This window comes from Perissodus microlepis, chromosome 4 (assembly GCF_051167445.1).
Source record: "Perissodus microlepis isolate ML-2025 ecotype Zambia chromosome 4, ASM5116744v1, whole genome shotgun sequence".
NCBI lineage: Eukaryota > Metazoa > Chordata > Actinopteri > Cichliformes > Cichlidae > Perissodus > Perissodus microlepis.
Window position 1 is genome coordinate 16,703,073 of NC_140464.1, and position 14,110 is coordinate 16,717,182.

General features: G+C 40.3%; 2 protein-coding genes across 4 annotated transcripts in view; one reads left to right on the plus strand and one right to left on the minus strand.

Moving 5' to 3' along the window:
- baiap2l1b (BAR/IMD domain containing adaptor protein 2 like 1b) overlaps positions 1-8,179 on the plus strand; it is a 27,235-nt gene extending 19,056 nt beyond the window's left edge. For all 3 annotated transcript variants that reach the window (XM_084926119.1, XM_084926121.1, XM_084926120.1), the window contains 4 exons: positions 676-738; positions 1,620-1,839; positions 6,617-6,663; positions 6,750-8,179. In XM_084926119.1, coding sequence (XP_084782245.1) covers positions 676-738; positions 1,620-1,839; positions 6,617-6,663; positions 6,750-6,822 — 403 coding nt within the window. In that variant the 3' untranslated portion in view covers positions 6,823-8,179. The remainder of the gene's footprint in view (positions 1-675; positions 739-1,619; positions 1,840-6,616; positions 6,664-6,749) is intronic.
- On the minus strand, positions 7,665-12,985 carry bri3 (brain protein I3). Its single transcript, XM_084926122.1, has 3 exons — positions 12,368-12,985; positions 11,268-11,376; positions 7,665-8,997 (listed from the first exon to the last, which is right to left on the minus strand). The coding sequence occupies exons 1-3, from the start codon at positions 12,516-12,518 to the stop codon at positions 8,865-8,867; spliced, it is 393 nt and encodes a 130-aa protein (XP_084782248.1). The 5' UTR covers positions 12,519-12,985; the 3' UTR covers positions 7,665-8,864.
- Between the last annotated feature and the right edge of the window lie 1,125 nt (positions 12,986-14,110).

Sequence of the window (14,110 nt, forward strand, 5' to 3'; positions counted from 1 at the left end):
AAGGTAAGAAATTTTTAGCATAGCGTTTAGAAATTAATTTTGCAATAATTAATTTTTTAGTCTTTCATTATGTTCTTTGGAGTCAGGTTTCATTTGGACATCTGTGTGTGTGAGGGGGCTCAAACTGTTGCCACTGAAACCTCACAGGTCTCTGAAATTCTGGCTCAGTCGTGACTCATTTATTAAATCAGTGAAAATCAAATTCTTTCCGCACAAACTCTGTTCCACCTCGACGGGTTCAATAGAAGACTTTGTCCACAAGATCTTTTCTTCATTTGCGTCATCGGTTTCCTTTGATGGAAAATAACCTGTCTCAGCCTGAAATCTTTATTGTCAAAGATGAACTCCTTCAAAATAAACCAAAACTGTGATTGAAGTTGCACCCTTTAATGCTCTCCCTCTTTGCAAATAACAAGTGACAGATTCAACCTGTTTGCTGGCATAGTCGCCTTAGGCATACATTCAGACTGTGTATACAACAGTAAAGGCAACTGCAACGGATCCTGCTCCTTTATCTGGTTTCTGTATCTTCTTGATAAGAGATGGAGAGAGCCGCTCAGGAGAGGGCAGTGTAGGCTGGCTCTTCACCGATCACTTGGAGAGTCCTTCAATTGAGCTGATAACGACCGCTGATGCAATCCTCTCTAAGTTGCCTGCTGTGTTTCTTTCTTTTAGGAGGGGCTGGTTCCCTTCATCTTACTGCCGTGCTCTCACTGAGACACTCGTGAATAACAACAGGTAAGGAGAAGCCACATTCCAGCTAACACACACAGACCTGCAGGTGTCATATTGCAGCCAGCTCTATTGTTGGAAGTATTTCCTCTAGTTGGCCCGCTTGACATGATAATCTTTACAGTTCTGTGAGGATTTTCCCATTCCTTAACCTTTGAGTTCTGCTGTTAAGCATTCTGTCTTCATTTTTATTTCTGTTATTTCTGTTATTTATTTATTTAAATGATGCTTGTGTTGTTCCTGACATAATGTTTCAAAGCCTCTGATAAAATGTAAGTAATTTGTGATCAAATGATTCATGTGGAGCCCTTTTTTTTTTTTTTTTTTTTTTTTTTTTTTTTCCTTTCTTTTATTTAATGAATCAAAAATGATACTTTTCACACGAGCCCAGCAAAATATCAGGAAACAGGATGCTGTTTGCTGATGAATAGATTTTGCTGCTGATGAAAGAGAGAGAGAAAAGGTTCAGAGTCGACTCCAGGCTTTTTCTTCAAAGAGACTAATCCCTGTTGGATTAATTTATTAGATCTTAATGTGCGGCACCTCCCACAGAGAGGCTGCCAGCCAACTACTACCACCACTCCCGGAAAGTGAAAATTTAAACTATAACCAGAACCTGGGGACAGAACACACAGACATCTACATCCCTCTTCTTTTGTCCATATTAGGAATTTCAATTAGCCACATTCAATCTGTATCGCTTAACATTTAACGTCAACATTTAAGCTGGTAACCCTAACCCATGATGCAGCTGCTAAAAATGAAAATGCAATACTCACATATGCCTGGAGACTCACTGAGTTTCATTATGTAGCTACTTAATTTCTTCATTTCTTTGACCATCTTTCTTTTATCATCTCTTATACTGCCCTCCTCTTCCTCTCCAGTGAGCCTGCCGCCCCGTACCGCAGCAGAAGTGTGGTTAACCTCCACCACCAGGACACGGAAACAGATGAGGCAACCATGGTTCTCCCCCCAGCAGATTACAGCGACATCCCGCAACGCAGCACAAACAACAACACCTCGTCTGCCGGCACCATCACCACAAATAGCAATCACCATCACTCCCCCACGCCCTCTGTAGCCTCCTCGTCTGATCACAGCACGGTCAGTTGGCGATTTGGTTTGTGCGCTCTTCTTTGTCTGACATTTTGGTGTTTTTAAAAAAAGAAACACCGAGTCTGGTAGACTTAAGCCGTGACTTAAAAAAGCAACTGATTTGATCTTAGATCAGGTCTGCGAAGAGTTTGACCAGCTTTCTTCTGCCGGCATACTGTCATCATGTTGTGATATGACTGGCACTATGAGGCTACATCTCACCTTATACCTGCTGCATAAAGGCTGCTGTACCCTCAACTGTTTTTACTGCCAGTGACAGTGCGTGTGTATGTAGGTGGTGTCAGATGAGCTTTTCATGTGTGTCCTGGAAACCTGACCACACTTTAATATAGTGCGAGTGTCGACTGATGTTGACAATGAAGGAAAAAAAAATGTAATTGTTAGGACTCGAGGACAGTTTTACACTTTTGAGCTTTTGAAAAAGTGTAAAGTATGGGATTATTTTCCTATTATTTAGTCTTATTTTTAAGACAACGTATGTGTGCCAGCAAAATAAAATTAAAAAATGAGGGACTTTTCTATTTCCGGGTTGAGAGACACATGTATAAAGTTTATTTAGTTACTGCAAATGTAGGTTCTGATGCACATCCTCTCACAGCATAAGTCTAAACGGGATAAGTAGTAATAGATGCTAAAAATATCCACAACCTGAAATGCATTTTGAATATGCACCTTGGTGTTCTGAGGAAATAAAGTAAATATTGAGTCTAAAAACTGACTTTGTGTCCAAAGTTGTAGTCCCATGACTCACCTTCACTGTTTTTTGTGGGTGAGCAGAACACAGCTGTAATGATTGTTATTGTTAGGATAATCTCCAGGGTCCTGATGATGGGTCTCTGGGTGAGGCTGCTCTAGTAAGAGGCACTGAATTGAATTGAAAATTAGGTTTTATCATCTAGGGTGATGGTGCACACATGCCATGCTTTGCCAGAAGCTTTTTTTTTTTGTATGCAGACAATGTTTTTTAAAATATTAATATTATTTCATCCATCTCTGAGAGTTTTATTTCTTACCTTGCCAATGTTCTTACATTTGCATGCCATGCAAAATGGCAGGCAAATTGTGGTTTGGTTCTAGGAAGGCCTTTTTGTTCCCATCTGCTGGTTGGATGTAAATGCATTGTGGTATGTACGGGTTAAATGCGCATGACCTGTCTGCACAATGACTTACACAAGCTCTGTATATGCTCTACAACCATCTTTACTACACCTCTCTGACATTGCTTGTCCAGATAAATTGTGCACTTAACCTTTCATATTGGTCAGCCACAGTTGGATATGGACTTTGCACATATTTCTTTTCCTGCACATTCACGTTTGTTTACAATGCAAAACGTAGAATTCAAACCTGCACATACACAGAAAAATATCTGCTCAACATGTATTGAATATTCACACGCAGTCATGTTTACTTTAACCTTAACTGTAGCTTGTTTTCAAAGGTCCTAAACGTCTTCACTTGTGTGACCCACTTCACAAGATTTCTTATTGCGTCGTCCCTTCAGAATAGATCTGCAATGACTTAAGTTCAAACCTGTGAACACATTTCTTGGTTTTTTGTTTTGTTTTGTTTTTTTGATTTTCTAAAAATGACCATCAAAAGTGTTTGGTTGTATAATTCTGATATTAGATATTTGACCACTCTTCTTTGTAGCATTTATTTAGATTGATTTCCTGGCAAAGACCCATCATTTATGCATCATCCACAAGTTTTCCGACCTTAACCATTGGGAAGTTCTTTCTAGAAGCACAGAAAGTACAGATATCTTAGGTTTGTTGTTGTGGCCACATAGCTCAATTTTGATCATAAAAAGTATTTGGCTTGTCCATGTGGGCAGTCAAGCCTGAAGCTTTTGATTTTGGAGCAGAGGCTTCTTTCTTGGTCGGCACCCTCTCAGTCAGTTTTGATGTCCTTGGCTTTTCCCATTGTTCCAAGTATTGGTCATTCTAATGAGTGCTGTCAAACAAATTCTTGTAATGCTCCAAAGACACAACAGTTATAGTCAATCATAATCCCTAACTTAATACGCCTTAACCATGTCAAGTTCTCAAAGAACTTTCACCACCACTTATTAAAAGATGAAGTGGGTGTATGTATATATTTGAGCCTGTATGTCTTCTTTTGACCTGGTGTGGATTAGAGATGATCCAAAATAAACCCCAGCTTTTTTTCACCCAATTCTTGTTTTTAAAGTTGTCAAATATGTTGTACAACTATTCCACCAGTTCCAACAACTGAAAGAAATCATTAAAAGCCTAAAGTGTTCATGACATTAATGCGCATGATGAGTGTGTAACTTCTGACCACAACTGGGCATGGAAGATGAGGCAAGCAAACAAAACACAAACAAAATAAACACAGCCGCCGTGGCTATTCTGTTAGGTTGATGTTTGACCCACTTAAAGGTCAGGTGGCAAATGGAGATACTCTTCTCCTCCTCGCCTGCATTTATTATTAACCAGTCACTTTGGTCAGGGCCTCAGGCTGACTTACACTAGTGGGACCAAATGTTAGTGTGTGTCCATTGTCAGTTGTATCAGTCTACATCCTGGCTCTGCATTATGGTGGAATTCCACTCTGGGTGAACCCGATATCCACTATCCCTCATTGTCAATTCCTTCATTCTTTCACTCAATCATCACTCACAGATCTGTCTCTTTATCTTTTCATCCTCGTGCCTTTCCTTCCTGCTTTACATGTCTCCCACCAGTTCCAGGATAAACAGGGTTCACTTCCAGGGAAGTTTATTCCTTCCTAGTGACTCACGAACCCTTGCCATAACTTTTCAAAACACAGACATATGCAGGATCCCAGAATAGACTCGCGTGTGGGAAAAAGTTCTCTACAGCTACAGCAGATTATAATACTCGGCGAAAAAGTGGGCGGCTGAGGTTGTGTGTTGGTGTGCGCACATGTTTATGCATGCGTGTAAAGTTAGTTAGCAACTTGGGGGCTGGAACATTCATGAATATTATTGCCATAATGATGCATACTGCATCAGTCTGTGTGGTTATCTCAGGTAATTACCTCTGAATAAATTTCTTGGCACTGTTGGTATAAACTAGATGTTTTTCTTGGATTATTTTTTTTCTCTCTGCTAGTTCATAATTCTTTTTTTTTTTTACATAGCACCATGGCTTAAAGCCTGATTGTATTTCCACATTCTTTCTCTTGCTTGATGTCAACAAACTGGTTGGAGTCTGTATCAGCAAAGCCTGTTTTTAAATGATGTTGGTTGGTCTAGACAAGGAAAGGTGAGAGAAAAAGAGATGTAGGGGGAGGTGGGATTTCTGGAATGTTCTGTCATTATGAGTTTAAAAAAAGCACCCTCACTGGTTTGTTTGGGTGTGGGAGAGATAAGATGACAACTAACAGTAATGAATAGAGATTAGATGCAGAAAAAGCGAGAATATGATCTGAAAGATTGAGATCTACAGAGAAAGTTGAACTGTAAGAGTATCAGGGAAGCCGATACTCATAGCTGACTGAACTCTGTGTTGTCCGCTAGCATATTGTGACTCTGTTTTAGTGCTGGATATATTAAACCTTAATCCAGGACCTGGTTTAAGGGAAGTTCCACAGAATCTTATTTAGAGGATAAATTATTACTTTTCTTTTAAATAAAGGCTGATCCTTTTTGAAGTCCAGGTAACCAAGTTATGAAACTGCTGGGCCTCTCTGGAAATGAGATGGGTAGTGTCAAGACTGAAGCGCCCTGGTCAGCAATGTCGCTCAATCGGTCCACTACTGACCTCTTGCGGAGTCTGTTGAGTACTGCAGATTGAAGGCCAAAAAGCACGTTAAATCCAGGACAGTGGATGTTACCAGGAAGACGAACAAAAGCAAGCTACAGGTTTATAAAACCACTATTGTGTAAAAAAAAAAAAAAATAATAATAATAATAATAACTCAATTACTACTGCTACCTTTACTTTATAATGAGCAGTAAATTGTGTAGTGTAACATGATCTTATTTATTAAAACAACCAATCACTTTTTGGGGCTATGAAAAATATATTAATTTTGTTGTGTATATTTTAGAGGGCACTTCCAGGGCCCACAGAATAGGTAGTTATTCCCATAATTGTTCACCCAACATGGAGTTTTGTTTAAAGGTTTTGGTTTCGTTTTGTTTTTTCCAAACTGCAGTGTAAGAAAATGTGTCACCACATTTAACTTATTAAAAACATATAAACATTTGTGTTTACAATATTTGTGCAGCTGGGGTTCAGGTACATTTTTCTCTATACTGCCAACGTGGTCATCATGACTTTTTTGTTGTTTGTTTTTATGCAAAGTCACAAATGTGCAACCAAGAGTTTTGTGATGTTAAGAAAAATATGTTAGTATCTAATAAGGATCCAAATTTTTATTAGATGTGAGTAATGATTCAGCTATAAATCTGTTAAAGGAGTTTATGGGTGAACCCTTCCAGGCACCGAGCACCTGTTAAGACACTTGCATTCACCATGGCTTGTCATAAGAAAACTTAGCACGGTTCATTGTGCTACAGACTTGAATTTCCAGCAGATCCAGGTTCCACACACCGTCTTGTGACATGATGCATTAAATTGTTTTCAGTACAGTGTGTTCAATCCTTCAGCTGTGGAAAATATGTGTTAAATTCTCCTAGAAATCAAACGAGTGTAAATACAAACGCGGCGATAAATCGCCGAGGCATTAAAAGTGCAAATGTGTCATGGTTTTGTTTGGTTGGGCTCGTGATTTGCATGTGACAGTATACATGTCTGTTTCTCCTCCACAGGCGAGTCAGCCTAATGGCACCGCAAGACCCCCGCCAGCTTTCCTCGCGTAAGTCGCATAAGAACATGAGCGAGATGATTTGCTTTTCTGTCACTCGGACGTAAACTCATCATCATCTGCTGCATTTTTCACAGGGGAGGGAACCCTTTCGCCACAGTCAGGCTCCGTCCAACTGTCACCAACGACCGCTCCGCGCCAGTCATCTGATCAGTCCACATTTCCACCCACACTCAACTCCCACAAACCCTTGTCAAACTTCCTGTGTCATCTTACTGTCCAGCAGCTTCTGATCTGGATGAAAATAAACTCTGATATGGAAGTACTTTGGGACCATTTTGTTTACTGAACAGATCCACATATATTTATGAAACATATATATATATTTTCTATGTCTATTTTTGCCCTTCTGTGGTGTTAAATACTTAGCACATTCTGACCTGCACATAAGATATGAATGAATAAAAACGGTCAAAGAGAGTAGTGGAATTATGTTGTTGCTTGTTCATTGACAGAAATGACTTAAGAGATCATTTGTTGCCATAGGACGGTGGAAGAAAGTACTGTACAGGACCTCTGCATTTCAACCTCAGGTCCAGATGATTGTTTATGCTTAATATTGATACGATGTAGTACAGTGACTTGTCCTCTTGTGTATATACCTTCTTGTATATACATTTGCACAACAGATGCTTTGTCCTTAGCCATCTAGCTTAACTACGGGAGCGTGGAGACCGCACTTCTGCCTTAACGACACATTCATACTTACTGCAAAATGTTGCATTCTTCAAACTGTCCATACAAGATGTTACAATCACCTCATCGTACATTATCTGTGAAATCAGTGCTTCATTGACTACACATAACAAAAACATCAGTGTGTGCACTTTCCCCCTGACCCACTTACACCCTTTAACAGAAATTGCTGTATGGAAATAAAGATCTATTTCTTCAGTTTGTTGTTTGTTGATCTGAAAAAAAGTGTGACTTTAAATGCTTTTTCATCTGCATTCATTCATCTGGGAGGGGAAAAGAAGGCAATAAGTCAAAAATATAGATAGTATTCATTTTTAATTACAATAACATATAAAAAGTAAGAACCTCAATCATTACAGCGTGCGTAGTGTGTTTTCTAAAGCAAGATATATTTGTTTAAATCCCTCCCATCCAGTTATAGATCCTTTTCTTCTGTTGGGGGACAGTTTTATAACATCTTGCTGCGATGGAAGACGTAGACGGGGTGATACTGCAGATACAGAGACGTGAACATTCTTGATTGTCTGGCTGGGAGGAATGGTGCACGTTGACTTGTTGCGGAGGGAAAATCCAGATATTATACACATTATTGATAGATTGCTTCAGTTTTTTAAATTCAGCATGCTTCCTTGAAGTAATTCTTAAAGGAGTCGTCTTCGCTTTGACTTTGAGTGTCCTCTTAAAGTAAGAAGTCTTACGCAGTTGAGGTTGTAAAGTCGTGGGCATTTCAGATTATATCTACCTGAGGTCTGCATTGGCCCTGGAGAGCGCAACTCAGCAGAAAAGGAAAAAAAAAAAAAAAGAAAAACAATCAGACGTTCAGTGCAAATATGGCCCCAAGAAATGATATCAACAAACAAAAACAGACAAAACTCTAATTCAAGTCCACTGATTTGGGTTTCAGCTGGAACACTTTATATCCAGGGATTTATATTCATCTCTAACATGTTCTGTGTCATTCCACGTGATACAAATAAGGAACAAAAGAACTTCCTAGAAAAAACACAAAAAGCTAATTCATCAAAAATCTCGAGTGCAATGTGAACTAAGCACAAGGTTAACCCACAAAAAAAGGGCCAGGCAAAAACAAAAACTACTTATGCCTTGATTAAATGTGACTTGGCAAAACAAAGGAATCTGCTCAGATCCTCAGATAAAGAGCGAAATCGTCGAAAGAAATCATGACTGATGGAATCGAATGATCACTCAGCATGTAGTGAAGGCACTGACAACAGCTGGACACATGTCAGAGTAGATCCTCAGCTCGCGGATGAAAACACATTTCTACACATGCCTCTAATAGAAAATCATGGTAATATCTACGTCATTTGTCGTATACATATATTTATATAACATAATGGCATAACAGCAATGTGCAATATTAACAAAAGATAAGAAAACAAAATGAAAATCCTGGATTATCTCTGTATGTGTGTGTGTGTGTGTGTGCGTGTGTATATGCATGGGAAGCGTGTGAGAGCTGTAGTTTGGTCCCCCTAGCCAAAGGTGGCGCCACAATTGGGACACCTTCTCTGACGCAGTGCAAAGCAGAAGAGGATACCCAAGGGGAAGAAGAAGATGGCACACAGGATCCCCAGGCAAGTGAAGTCATCCTCGAGGACACCAACTCTGCAACACACACACACACACACACACACACACACACACACACACACACACACACACACACACACACACACACACACACACACACACACACACACACACACACACACACACACACACACACACACACACACACACACACACACACCAGAAAGCATTAGTGAGGACTATTTGGATGGGAACTCTGTTTATTTATCTACAACATACATTAGAGCCAAAGCAGTGATTCCAGCCTTTAAAATATTTTATTTATCTTATTAGCCAAGTCTACACCTACACCTCGATCTGATTTTTTTATCCTCTGTGAGGATTTTCTGACGAGTTCTGACCTTCATCACATGCTTCAAACAACATTTTCCAGAACACTCGTCTCTCTCCAATTACCTCTCGTACGAGCAACGCCGGATGTTTTGGGCTAAACGGTCATCAAGAGGAAACTGTTCAGTTGGCGTTTGACCTCATTCTTGAAACAGAAGCTCTTTACTCATCTGGTTCAATATTATAACTAATAAACTCAAAGGAAAATCTTAGAAACAAACAATCAGACAGAAAGTGTCAGATTGCCGTCCCTTATTAGACTCTTTGATTTACAACAAGAAAAAAAGAAGAAACAAAGATTGATAATCTATAAAAATAGAAGAAACGGGAAAGCGGAAGAGCTTTTATGCAGAGTGACAGTAAACACCGAGCTGATCCCGTGACTGCACTACACCGACCAGTGGGGCCAGTAAATCAGCTGGAGGCCCTGCGGCGCGTTCAGCTAGTCTCTGAAGAAATGAAAGCAGGTGCTTTCCGAAGTAGCTTCTCAGAGTCTCAGATTCAGTTAAATAAAACCGACCTTTCTCTCCCTCTCAATTCTGGATCCTGCTGCGACAGTGAACTGTGTTTAACCTTTATATTGCTCCTAAAATAAAGTAACTTGCATTTGCGTTTGACCTATCGCGCGATATGCCATGTCATGGGTGTTTGCACAACTTATTTGGACACCGGTACCAGGAAACGGGCCGTCGCTGACCCCAGCAACATGGCCACAAATGCTGACTAAAACTGCGTCAGTGTTTTTCAAAGTCTTCCAAATGTCCGACATACTGCTGGTAGACTAAATATGTTTGCTTGTATGTCGACTTTTAAATGATAAAGTGCCGCACAGCTGTGCGTCATTCTGATTTTAGGAAGTGGAGAAACTTTCAATAGAAAGCTTAAAAAAAAAAAAAAAAAAAAAAAAAAAGAGTGAAGAAGAAAATGAGTTATTGTTAAGTATTTATGGCATTTTTAGCTACTTAAGTCAATCAACCACAATCTCCTTGAAATACAAATACATTACTTCATATTCCACTAAGTTGCAGAGCTGAGAAAGCTGAGAAAAAACACATCAGAACCGCTTTTTTATTATTATTTGCAATACTCTGGTCTATTTGATTTGCTAATCATTCAAATGGGTCAGAAACTTAAGAATATATCTATTAAAAGAAATGACTTTGCCTGTTTTTGGAGCTTATATGAGCTGCTTTCCTTTCAAGATAACCGCCTCTTTTGGTTGTGCTGCAGTCATTTCTAATTTCAGTCACATGCTGGTTATAGGTTAGTACCCAATTTTATTTTGTTCTCCTTTTTCTAGATTATGTTTAATAAATGTGTGGATCTCACTTCCCGTAACAGGCTGGTGACAACAGCTTTCAGAAACCACTGGGTTCTCATTTTAGTAATAATTTATAAATAATCCTGTTGAACTTGAGAAATTTAAAACTATACAATTAAGTCCCTAGAAATGAAATACAGTACATTTTATTATTGAAATTCTCAGTGCATCTCATTTCCATTTGATATTCATGTGAACTGTGCGCTTCAGTCACCTTTGCCTCCATCACATGTCTGAGGCTGAAGTCACCTGACTCTCAGTCACAGTGAAAACAACATAAAACCGTCAGCCGTAACTGAAAGTCATATCTTCTTAAAGTTAGATAAGACTTCAGGCCTGATGGGAGATGTGTCAGACCAGTGAAAATAGAAATGCAAAATAACCGCACGGGATAAACACGTTTTAAGACGTGCGCATTCAGACCATAACTGAGCCTCAAAAGGAACCGTTCTCAGAAACCAGGTTAACCACGGTGAGCACATGACACTCCACATGCTAATCTGGGGAATAATCAGTGGACCAGCTGGTTTTTTACCGTCTTCTTCCTCAGTGTACAACTAGGAATCCCACCCAGCAACACACCAGCTTTTATCAGATCTCCCTTATCCACGCTCTAACACGTCCGTGTCCTCACCTGCAAGCAGGGCAGCCTCCCACCACCACTACAGAGGGTTGGATGATGGCGTAAGTCCCAGGGTAAGGCTGCTGGGATACAGCAGGGGGCATCTGGGCTGCTGGGTAACCTGCAGATTAAAAGAAGCAGGTGAGACAAGTCACATGCAGGTCAGAGGCCGTGTTTATTACCATGAACAACACAATCAGATATTACTGACGTAGACTGCAATAAAACTGCCCTGAGCACCAACAGGAGTGTTAACTGGAGGGCTGCTGATTTCACTCTTCAGCCATATTTACTTTGCAGACCACAAAGTGAGACAATGACCTTTGACACGATACCCAGAATTCTCAGAAGTGTTTGCCATTCAGAGAAAACTGAAGCTTAACTAAACACAGACACACACACATCGCTGATTTATGATAACTGTGCCATAAAGCTTAAAAGACAGACTAGTTTCTCTGTTGAGAAGACCAAACACATGTGGTTCAGTAAACAGGAAGCTTCATGCAATTACAAGAACTTGATTTAAGCACAGGATTGCTTGCTCGAATGCCGCCCTTATACAATCACAGTCAGGTGATGAGTGCCTGTACTTCATGTACAGCAGTCACGCAGTACAAAGACATACAACAGCATAGCTCCTCCGCTCTAGAAGAATTATTTCTGGATGTCAAAACTTTCACATCTTTAGATGATTTTGATTCCAAATAAATTAAGAAAAAAAATTGATCAATCAAAGGTGATTTGCTGACTAGTTGTGCAGCTCAGCATTTGTTTATTATTAATCATTTAAATCTGGATATTGTCTAATTTAAACAAGAGAGAAAAAAGTCAGGTTAACCCAGATCTTTTCGCATAGAGCGCATGCGCAACATTGGAGCGCCTTGTGAAGGAAACTGGTTAGTCTTTGACGAAACTCGAAGTCTCTCACGTTTCACGAAAAGTTCCCTTTATAGCCAAAAAACTCTGTGGCGCATAAAGACTTATAGCATATAAAAGCCCACAATAGACTTCCTTTAAACATAAACGGAAGTGGGTTAACGTTTTGTTAGTTACTTTACTTTCCGGTGTGCGCTTTAACCGTGGACACGAGCGAAATACATGGGACTACTTGCCTTGACCAGCGGGGTACGCGTAGGGCGGCGGGGCCGCAGCGGGGATGGCCCCATAGTTGTGCTGCTGCTGCTGCGGGCCGTAGTCGTAAGCACCCGGGACGGCGTTGTAGGCGGGCGGTCTGTCCTGGAGAAGAGGTTTGCTGTCCACCATCTCGCCCGACGTAACGTGTCCTCAACTTGTCTCGTTGTCTGACCTCAAATCAGCCACACAAACATGCACACAAAGGGGGTCGAAACTGAACTACTTGGCGTTCGTTGCTACGGGAGGTTCGCTAGCACTCAGTGGCGACAAAATAAAAGAAAATACGCTGCGCAAAAATGAAACTTCGTCCCTCTCCATGCGCCAACTTTGTCCCCCGGGCGGCGCAACAACCCCAAACGTCCAGTTCAGAGACGGGAATGATCTGAGTGTGACTGGTAATGGTTAACTCAACTCCATTTCCCTCCTTAAAGTTGGTCCTCTGATACCAAAACAACAGTCATCTGTCATCGCAGCTCAGCAAAACTCAGCTGGAAGTCGGAAAGGCTTTTCCTTTCTGTTCGGATTGTCACAAGAGAAGAATCATGTGATGAGCTGCTGTAGCGCCTCTGCGCAGTGAAAGGCTTCTTAAAGCGACAGCGCATAAAAAAATAAAAGGCCGTGTGTGTCTTTCTGCATGCAGCTCACTGCAGTGCCTGCAGTTTACTGAGAGAAAGAGAGCGATTATCTGCTGGTACCAGTTGATATTTGGTGATATTCTGCTCATAATTCAGGGATGGTTTGCATCATATTGGCTGTTGTTTCCATGCCTCAGAGTCTGAGCCAGACCTGTTTACTCCGTGACTTACATAACTGCTGCCCTTATTAGTACCTAGCGTTGCATAATATTGAGTTCACATTTTTAATCAGAGGATAGGAGTGCTGAAGAAATCTAAACGATCTAGCAAATTCCTGGCAATGGCAACCAGTCATAATCAGCAGATTATTAAAAAAATGTATGTGCTGAAATGTTATTGCAAGAAAATTCAATATGGAAGTAGCAACGGATAGTTTTGAGAATGGGTTTTGAAGCCTGAAGTGTAGCATTGTGGGTGCCACATGTGACCATATGCCTGGTAAGCAAAGGGCATCAATATATTATATGGGAACATCAACTCTTGGGTGGTATTTATACTTTTGATATGTTGCCCAGTCTGGTGCACCCACCACATTCCTGTGTTACTGAATCAGCACACATATAATAATTTATTGTTATGGTACGAGGTCTATGACCCAGTGTTTTCTAGTTTGTGGGCAGAATGCTGTTTATTTTTGAATATTCAGTGCTTCTCATATTCATGGTTATTTTTACGCCTTGTATTAAGTATGTTTTAGTTAGTCTTCAGCTCTTTGTGATTTCTGAGTTTCTCTCCATCAGTGTCTAGTCTCCTCTTGTGGTTAATCGGTCTTAACATTAGTTTTTTCTCTCATCTCAGCGGAAGTTCTCCTTTGTTTGTTTCTTTTAGTGTTTCTTTGTACCTCTTATAGAGTTCAGTGTCACAGCAAATGCCTTCCTAAGTTAATTCCCTTGTCTCTGAGTCCTATGTTTGGGTCCTACCTCTGCCTGCTGCACAGTACATCCTTGACATTTATGTAAAGATACATAACAGCTGTTTATTTTTAATTGGTTTATAATTTGGAATTTAACTCTGCCTGAGTACATTTATGAACAAGAGGGCTACTTGTGTTTTGTGACCAAGTATGGATAAAAGCAAAAACAAAGG

Bases quoted from the DNA above. Each gene is read 5' to 3' on its own strand.
- bri3 (XM_084926122.1), bottom strand. From the start codon at position 12,518: ATGGTGGACAGCAAACCTCTTCTCCAGGACAGACCGCCCGCCTACAAC. The intron at 11,377-12,367 runs GCAAGTAGTCCC...TTTAATCTGCAG, and splicing joins CGCGTACCCCGCTGGTCAAG to GTTACCCAGCAGCCCAGATG. The intron at 8,998-11,267 runs GTGAGGACACGG...TGTGTGTTGCAG, and splicing joins GGAGGCTGCCCTGCTTGCAG to AGTTGGTGTCCTCGAGGATG.